Source organism: Rhea americana, unplaced genomic scaffold, assembly GCF_003343005.1.
Source record: "Rhea americana isolate MKP2758 unplaced genomic scaffold, rheAme1 scaffold_81, whole genome shotgun sequence".
NCBI lineage: Eukaryota > Metazoa > Chordata > Aves > Rheiformes > Rheidae > Rhea > Rhea americana.
In genome coordinates, this window is record NW_028186990.1 from 1,594,449 (window position 1) to 1,604,210 (window position 9,762).

The window sequence follows — 9,762 nt, forward strand, 5'->3', positions numbered from 1 at the left end:
AAACATACCCAATAAAACACAGATCGAGTTACTAATTACCTGAACTTTCCAACCAGAGAAGGTTGTCCTCCTTCACCTTGTTTATCAGCATGGGTCTTTGGTAGGAGTTGCTGAGACAGCTAACTTTGGAATTTTCTCTGATCATGACTATTGCTTACTTTCAGCACATGATACGTGATATTCCCCCTATTGATGGGCACCACCCAAAATAGAGTTCCATTAGATCACAAAAGCGTAGAATAGCTTAGGTGGGAAAGGAACCTCTGGAGGCCATCTGATCCCTATCTCATGCAAAACAGGGCCAGTCTAGATCTGGTTGCTTGGGGTCTCATCTAGGTAAGTATCTCAGGGCTTGAGGTCCCACAGCCTCTCTAGGTACCTGCTCCAATTTCTGACAAGCATTGGGGTGAAAAGGTGACTTTATATCTAACTGGAATTTCCCTTGTGCAGCCTCTGTTTGTTTCCTCTCACCTCATCACTGAATTTCTGAGAAGAGTCTGTCTTGCACTTCTCCATTCGGTCCAGTTAGGTACATGAAGATACTAAGACCTTCCTTCTACCTTCTCAAGACTGAATAAATCCAGCTTTCAGACTCTCCTCAAACATCATATTTCTAGCCTTTTATCATTCCATTGGATTTGCTCTAATATGACAATAATTGGGGAGCCCAAAACTGGACACAATATTCACATATGGTCTCACAAACACCAGACGAGAACAATCACTTTCTGCTGGCTACATTCTCACCAGTATTGCCCAGTGTACAATTGACCTGCACTGCAAATGCACATTTTTTGCAAATGTAAATGAAAAAAAAAATAAAGCTTTGTAGGTGAAGATATGGGCTTTCTTAGTTGCTTTAAAGTCCTCCTCCAATGTAAATCTCACACCCATTAATGCTGACTCATATTCAACTTGTTCAGCTGCTCCCTGTAACTGGTATCATCCACAAACTTGAGGATGTATTCTGTCTCACTGGCTACATCATCAATAAGAAGGTTAAACAGTATCAGCTGTAGTACTAACCCTAAAGAATGCCACTAGTAACCAGCCACCAGCTGGTTCACTCCTGATCAAAACCCTCCAAGGTTGGTGGTCTATCACTTTCCACTCACCTAGTAATGAGCTCATCCAGTCCATATCTAACCAAATTGACTACAAGGATTGTACAGAAGATAGTCTTAAAGTCATTGCAAAAGTTAAGGTGAACAGCATCCACTGCTCTCCTCCTGACCACAGAGCCAGTCATCATCTCATCATCAGGTTCATCAGGCATGTAAATCCATATCAGCTGATTCCAATCATTTTCTTGTCCATCATGTGCTTTGACATGGCTTCCACAATGATTTGCTCTGTAGTCTCCAGGGCACCAATGTCATTACCTAGTAGCAATTCCCAACAGTACATTCTCCAACTAGCTATTCACAAATTCTCTGGGCTAGTAACACAGAACCCTGGAGATACTGACTAGAAATTCTACTACAGTTGTCATCAACTCATTGGCAAGTCATTTGAATCAAACTACTGCAGTCACTTCAGCAGCCTGTCATTTCTGAAACAGATTTTGTGTCCTTCCTTTCGCACAGACACCATGTTGCGTTCTTCATATCGATTACATCTCACTGCATTGTTGAGGTCATCACAGTTGGAAGCAAAGCTTTTGCAGCTAGATAGGCAGCAAACAGGGGCTTTACGGTCGTTTGAGTAGTCACATAAAAATTGCTACATAAACACACTGTGCTGACTCCTCTTTTCATTTCACATAGACCAAATGGGGTTGGTTAAATTACCTTAAGTTACGTGACGGCACGTTTACACTGTCAGTAGATGTATGCCCAAATGTTCCAGACTCGTTATACCTCATAATACCTACATTCATATCTTACTCAAGCCACATATATACCATACCTGAGTGTAACACGATACCTCTGTTAGCATCTCTCTAGAACAGAATCAAAAGATGTTTTACATAGGACTCTGAGGCAAAGGAAAACATGGACAGCTCCAAGAACTTCGATTTACCAGTGAGTAACTTCTAAATGACAGGAAAACAAAGCAAATGCATCATTTTGTACGAGAACTAAAATGTAAAGATATCAAACCTAGGACCCCCTCCCCCCCCCCAAAAAAAAAAAAACAACTTTTTGTAAGTGGAGACATGGGCTTTCTTAGTTGCTTTAAAGTCCTCCTCCAATGTAAATCTCACATCCATTAATGCTAACACTCCACCTACGATGTCTTTTCCTGAAACTTAAGTTTGTTTAGTTAACAACTAATAACTAAGCACAGGAAAGCCTGGTCAGGACAGTGAGGTCCTTCCTTGATCTCACCTACACTTCTGTAAATCCAGTTTTGTCACATAACTTTCTTACAGTGCTCCAAAACATTTGTGCTGCCATTGTTTTTTTCCTGTAATACTTAGTTTTGGTTTTAGATCCTCAACTCAATATTTGCCATCTTATCATAGGCAGACAACTTCCTCTTCCAGTTCTGCATCTTGCTAAGACACTAACTTCCTTTAAGACAGGGAGCCAAGGTAAGTGAGGAGGAAGAGGGAAAAAAGGGGGACTGTATTCTTCACCTTAACCTAGTTAACTAGCTTCAACTTCGCAAAGCTGGATTTCCTGGGCAACAATATCCCATGAATTTTGAAGCAAACTAACTCAATATATTATCTAGAGAGGGCATATTTAGGGCAGTCCACTATTTTCGTTCACATGTATTTTTTCCATCCTGCTTCGCAGCGATGACTTCTGCTCTCCAGCCTCGAGAATGCAAAGCAACCAAAAAACCCCAGAAGAACTACGGATTCTACTTGCGTATTGAGAAAGACACAGCAGGGCATCTCATCCGGAACGTGGAAAAGGACAGTCCAGCTGAAAAGGCTGGCTTGAAGGATGGAGACAGAGTCCTCAGGGTTAATGGTATATTTGTAGACAAGGAGGAACATACACAGGTACACCTCAGTTTAATCTGGGATCCATATCAGTCCCCCATAACCCACTGTCACTATGGGAAGTTTTCTTTTCTTTTTTTTAACAGCAGCTATAGTTAGGAAATCCAAGAGGTGAGTCAACTGCTCTGATTATCTCCCTGCATTGTTCATTATCCACCACAGGCACAAAATGCCTTTGATACGCTCTTAAAGTGCGTAAGAGACACCAGTAAGTGTAGGCAGTGCCTGAGCTGATACTGCAACCATTCCTGGGGAGGGCTTTTAGGTTAATCACTGTAGCACCTGCTTGCCATTTGACCTTGTCCACTACAGGTGGTGGAGATAATCAAGAAGAGCGGGAACTCTGTTGTATTCTTTGTTCTGGATGAAGCTTCCTATCAAAAGGCAAAAAAAGAAGGAGTGAACTTGGAGGAGTTGGGTCAAAAGGTGTCAACAGAACAGCAGCAGGAGCAGCAGTCTCCACCGCTCAGAGCCAATGGAACAATCACTGCAGCTCCCCAACCACGGCTCTGCTACCTGGTGAGGGAAAGGAATGGCTATGGCTTCTCCTTGAAAACTACAGAAGGTGAGAGCTTGGGCAGGAGGAAAGATGGTAAAGATATGACAGCAGGGACAGAGACACCATAGTTAAGTGCCCTTGCTAACAAAAGGGAAGTGAAAGGAGGCAAAATGAGTTCAGCCCTCTACTGTTCATTTCTGTACAGCATACGCAGCTTCCAGTTTTCTGAGGGCCATATTTGTTATGGAGTAGAGGAAAAAAATGCAGAAAATTGGATAAAGAGAATAAGCTATTTTCTGCTTGCTGTTTAAGACTACTTCTACAGCTCCACTTCTTGTAAACCAAATATATACTCCAACCACTGCATCAAGGCCTGCTCCATTCCTCCAAATTACCTTGGGAACCAGTAAACAAGGTTCTAAAGAAAGCAGAAAAACGAAAACTAAGTGCTTTTTTTGATTTGCAAATTACTTCATTTAAAAAGCCAGAAACCTTCAACATCTTCCACACATACCTTTCCTCCCTTGACACTCAAAAGAATATGGACATCTTCTGGAAAGCATCAACTTCAAATTCAGAATGCAATATAACTCAAAGGCCAAACATGGAAACCTTCTAAACACAGGAAATTATGAAATACAAGTAACAACAACAAAAGCATCTCCCCACTCAGACTGCCCCTCCTCCCAAAATCCCTTTCAGCTGCCTTAATCAGTCCTTTAGGCACTCTCAGTAGAAAGAGAATCATTTCTTTCTCAGAGGAAGAAATGATTGTTTGAGCTGCAGATAGTGGAGGGGAAAAATGCCTCTTCCCCCACAGGAGTGATTTTTCCAAGCCAGGATAAAGCACACAGGTGTGCGTCTATGTGGAAGTTCTGTGGTGCTTCTGTAATCTGTGCATAAACAGATCCAGAATCCATAAGGACATCAGGGCTGAACTTCCTTAGCCATCAAAATCTAAGCATGTTTCATTGACTTACCCTGTGTAATGAGTTTTCCCATCTATTTTAGGTCAGAAAGGATTGTTCATAGTAGAAGTATCACCACAAGGAGCAGCTTCAAAGGCTGGTGCCCAAAATAATGATCGCCTGATTGAAATTAACGGAAAAAATGTGGAAAATGACACACACGAGGAGGTGGTGGAAAAGGTATTTGCACACCAAGTTACCTTCTGTTCTGGCCCACTTTACCAAAAACCTGTTAGGGTTACTGAGAGGGCAGTTCTGGCTGGTTTGAACGCTTCAAAGGAAGTCTTGGGAGTCACTGCCTATCATCAATACTGCAGAGAGCTCTGCTACTATGGCTCTATTGTCATGAGGCCTCTTGAACTGTCTCTGAATGAATATTGCCATCAAGACAGGCTAAAGAAGTCTAAATACCACAACTATACTGTTGTCATAAATCCTATTAAATAAATCAAGTCCTGCTTCTAGAAGTCCTAGAAATATCCTTAATAGAAAGAGGGCAAGTCATCAAATGTGGCTTTTAGTGCTGGAAGAGGGGGAACTTCCCAGTGATGCAGTTAGTTTGGAATAGGGAGGATTAATGTTCCAACCTGTTGGAACCTGTTAAGAAAAGCCAAGATTAGTGAAAACCACTACGCTACTAACTACGCTACCTGGCCTCAGCTTCAAAGAACATCGCTAGTGAGGCTTCAGCTTTCCCACTATCAGCACTGCTAAAATGCAGTTGGAGCTGAAAAGATTTCAAAGTGCCCTGAGACCAGCAGCACATACTCCAGCACCACAGCCACACAATTCAATGTATGCTAATAACTACAGAACTGTGCAACACCTGTGTTTTGTTGAGCTGCTGTAATATCAGCTGCACAGAGACAGTGGGTAAGATGAGCATTAGATTAAAAGCTTAGAGGCAGAGGCTGAACAAACAAACAAACAAACAAAAAAAAAAAAAAAGCCAAAGTCAGTAATATAGAAAGATTGAAGAGGATCAAGAGTGATAGGAAGTTAATGGTATGGCAATGTCAAGTTACCCACTTGTTTGTTATTTTAATCCATAATGGTGATACAGATGTCTTATATTTATATTGTAGAGCTCAAGATCTAGATCAGAGCCAAGTACTACTTAGGAATTACTCAATTTTATTGGCACTGCATGCCACCTTCATGACTGATAACTGTGGCATAACACTACAGTTAATTCTCTAGAGACAAGGAAAACAGTAAGAAGTACAGGAAATTCCCTCAGTTATATGGAGGATCTCATATGCCCAAGATCTTGGTACAGCCTGGGCATGCTCCAAGTTTCTAACTGAAATCAATTCTTTAGTAGACTGGCCTAGACCTTGTGGCTCATTTATCAACAGCATCTACATAATGGTTTATCAATGCATCAGTTACTGAAGTCCTCTATGATTCCACTTGATGTTGAAGGGGTCACAACTGAAACTGTAAATGTACTAATGCAGGTAAAGAAGTCTGGAAATCATGTTATGTTTCTACTTTCCAATGAAGAAACGGACCAGTATTACAGAAGCCAGAAGATGGTACTGAGCAAAGAGAGTGCCAGCCTAAAATTGCTTCCCCTCAAACCACGACTTGTTGAGCTCCAGAAGGAAACAAGTGGTTATGGCTTTTATCTACAAATGGAACGAAATACTGGTGGTAAGAACAAAGCCAACAACAAGGCCACCACATCTGCTGTAGCTTCTTCCTGTATAGGCTTTGCAGACTTTATTCTTGTCTGGCTTCTTACCTCTAATCTGCAGGGCTACATGACAGAAATAGTCTCAACATGAAGCACAGCTTGAAGAATTGGCCTTTACCATCAGAAATGTCTTTTAACTTCCCAAACATACTTGTTTTCAAACTATTTTTCCCCCCTCCTTCTGATCTTAGATCACATAATCAAGGATGTTGATTCTGGGAGCCCAGCAGCCAAGGCAGGTCTCAAAGACAATGATATCTTAGTGGCTGTCAATGGTGAACAAGTAGAAGCTCTGGACCATGAACAAGTAGTGGAAAAGATTAAGCAATCAGAGGAAAAAATCACACTGTTGGTAGTGGACAAGGAGACTGACACCATGTATAAACTGGTAAGAAAATGCAGGCTACTGCTAGGAATTGGTAATTCATCACTGAAAAGAGATATAGGCACCAATGAATCTGCTCTGACAGAGAAACTATGTCAACTTGCAGTAAATATCTAAAATACGTCCGTATTTCAGCAACTCTCCTTGCATTTGTATAGCATGTTACTAAACATCCCAAGTCTCTGGCCTGTTTCTGATTTTTATAGGCATTACTAAAATTCTAAATTTTAACACATCAGAGCAAAGATAAGTTTAAGACAACAAAAGCTATGAGGTTGCATAACCATTTATAAATGAAATGGGTAACAAAACTCTCATCTCACATAGATCAATACCGTAGCTTTTGCCTTTTAATTTCTGGCCAAGGTGACAGATTCCTCATGGCAGCTTAATTTTGAGTCACAGAAAGGTTTAAACAAAACATGGTTAACATGTTCTGTGATTCCTGTGATTCTGTGAAAGCCTAATATAGATTTCACAACAGATTTTTTTTATATTAACAAGCTTATCTTTGTTACTGCTTTTTCAGGCTCAAATTTCCCCCTGCTCATACTACCACAAAATACAAGATCCATCTCCAGCTAAAATGGATGAAAAAGTGGAATTGCACACTGAGCAGGAAGTGAACAAGCCAAGAATCTGCAAGATGGTGAAAGGGCCCAGTGGATTTGGCTTCAATCTGAATGTGATCAAGAACAAACCTGGACTGTTCGTGAGTGAGGTACTAATGCAGGACAAGAAACAAGGGCAGTCAGTCACACAGCCTCCCCCTTTTCCCTCCGTCCTGTAAATTTATTCAAGTTAAACCACAAAAAAAAACACAAGTCTGTTATCCAAAAGCACTGGAGAACACGGTTGTAATTGTTAAAGCCAGACTGACATTGTAATACCAGGTAAAATATTGTTTGAGAGATTAAAAAAAAAAAAAAAAAACACACACACACACACAAAAAAATCCTCATTCTGTTGGATGTGAAAATGTGAGGCTAATACCACCTTTGCCTCATTTTTACTTTTATTCATAAAGCTAGCAAGCTAATATTAGTAATTTAAAGAGATTTTTCTGAGCTGCAGAATATCTTAAAAATTTAAAAGATTTATTTCTCCCTCCCTTCTCTGAATTATACAGCTCACAAGAGCTTCTATTCCGTCAAATTATGATTGTTCCTTTAGGGTTTATTTTATTTTTTTTGGGGGGGGGGGGGCATTTCCACTCATTACTAAGGAATTTGCAAAATGTAATAAACTAAAATTAAGTCACCAGAAAGGGAACTGCAAATAATAAGAAAATTGGTTTTCCACCTGTCTTCATGCCACACTTCCATAACGAAAGCCTAAGCAACATCAAGATGCATCTTAAAGCTAAATTTGATGGGTTCCACATTAATTAATGTGGAATGAATCCATCTAAACCTGACTGATTACCAATCTCCCAATTTATTTCTTTCTGTCCTATGATATTTCTCCTCTCCCATGTTTACTTTGCTGTCTTGTAACAAAAGCGGTACCACAACATTCTAGATAAACATTGGTTGTTAATGTGTCTTCAAGTTTTGTGTTAATATCACTATCCGAACTTGCCTTTCAGATACAAAACAATGGGCCTGCTGACACAGCTGGTCTAAAAGATAATGACTTTTTGGTAGAAGTGAATGGGGTGAACGTGATGAACGAACCTTATGAAAAAGTGGTGACAAGAGTGCAGGATAGCGGTGACGAACTAACACTACTTGTGTGCAGCAAAGATGCTTACGAATACCTTCAGCAGCAGAAGAGTCACACTACAGCCTCTACAGTAGATCCATTCTACAATGCTTTTGAACCTCCTGCTTACTCAGAAAACCCACCAGCAGAGCCAGAGAGAACCTCACCAGAGCCAAGAGAAAGAGTGAGTAATACCACATTGAGCAGAAGCTGAGGGATCATCTAGGGGACAAGAAAAGAATTTGTTTTCAGCTAGTATGTCTACCTGAGCTAGGGTCTTTAGCTTGAGGATAGTTTTCATAAAATCAGTCTGTGTTATTAATAAGGAAGCTAGGATTCAAATACCACAAACAACTCTTCCTCTCCTGACACATAATACAGATGGTTATCTTCCATTAAAGATTAAATCACAGAAAGTATGCACATAAAAGATTTTATACACGACAGCAATTCAAATATGGTAATTCCTAATGAAGATGGGAAACAGGCAAGACAGTCCTGAAAGTGCAGAGAAATAGTGCTTAAGTACACCAAAAAGCATGAAATGCTTTTTGGGGAAACCAGGTGGAATACTTCAGAACAGACTATTTTGTAGAAAGAAGAACAATTTATAGGATATGACAACACATTCTAACAAATGTGTTGAACTATTTTGTTCATATTATGCCAGTAGAATCTGAAGTATGACAGAAGTCAAAAGAAACAAGGTATCTCTTCTTGAATCAGTCATTTTGACCCTTCTGTGGTCAGCCTTAAATACTTAAATGTTTTTAGGTTTTTTGCACATGCAGAATACACAGGGAGGAGTAAGACTAATATTGTCCCTGTTTATTCTTCATCACATCGTGTGCAGATGTCCAGCTCCAAGTTTTCTCAAAAGTTTCTTACTTACCAAGCTGAGTTTTGCAGATCTGAAGTTAGCCCCTCTTGTGTGTGCAAATTCAGCAGATTCCAGAATTAAACAAAACAGGAAGCCCGTATCAATTTTCTCTCTACAATAAACTTAATAAAAAAATCTACAAGAAAAATCATTTACTGGCTCATTCTCCCATGCAAATAGGTACATGATTAATACTGATTAAAACAGAAGACCTTCATAATACTGTAGACTACTAAGCAAATTTACAAACTAAAAATAACCAGAATGTATTTGTTACTCCTCTGCAGGCAAGCTCATCCTCCTCTTCTCAATCACTTGCAAGAGACAGTGACAGCAGCGATGACACACAGTTGTGAGAAGACAAACTATGCCAAGAACAAATAACAAATCCCTTTACTTCAATCATTCTTTGCTACTACATGTCCCAGACTAGACTATTTCTAGGACTGCCATACCTGTAAAGGAGTACAATCTCTTGCTGACATGCAAATGCCCGAAATAAACACTTAAATGTAACTTGTAGTCATTTAACACACTGCAACTGTACTTCGCTGGCTTTCTGCCTTGTAAAGTGAGCAGTTAGTCACTTATTTCTGTAAAGGCTTAAATGACTAGAGGTATATACTTAAACATGCTGCCGCAGAAGGAGGAACCACGTTTCATAAAGCCCC

At 40.1% G+C, this 9,762-nt stretch overlaps 1 protein-coding gene across 1 annotated transcript; it reads left to right on the plus strand.

Moving 5' to 3' along the window:
- Window positions 1-2,704: 2,704 nt before the first annotated feature.
- Window positions 2,705-9,449, plus strand: PDZK1 (PDZ domain containing 1). The gene is made up of 8 exons (XM_085323033.1): window positions 2,705-2,956; window positions 3,269-3,521; window positions 4,467-4,603; window positions 5,884-6,079; window positions 6,314-6,510; window positions 7,037-7,228; window positions 8,096-8,395; window positions 9,379-9,449. The coding sequence occupies exons 1-8, from the start codon at window positions 2,747-2,749 to the stop codon at window positions 9,445-9,447; spliced, it is 1,554 nt and encodes a 517-aa protein (XP_085179159.1). The 5' UTR covers window positions 2,705-2,746; the 3' UTR covers window positions 9,448-9,449.
- Window positions 9,450-9,762: the final 313 nt, after the last annotated feature.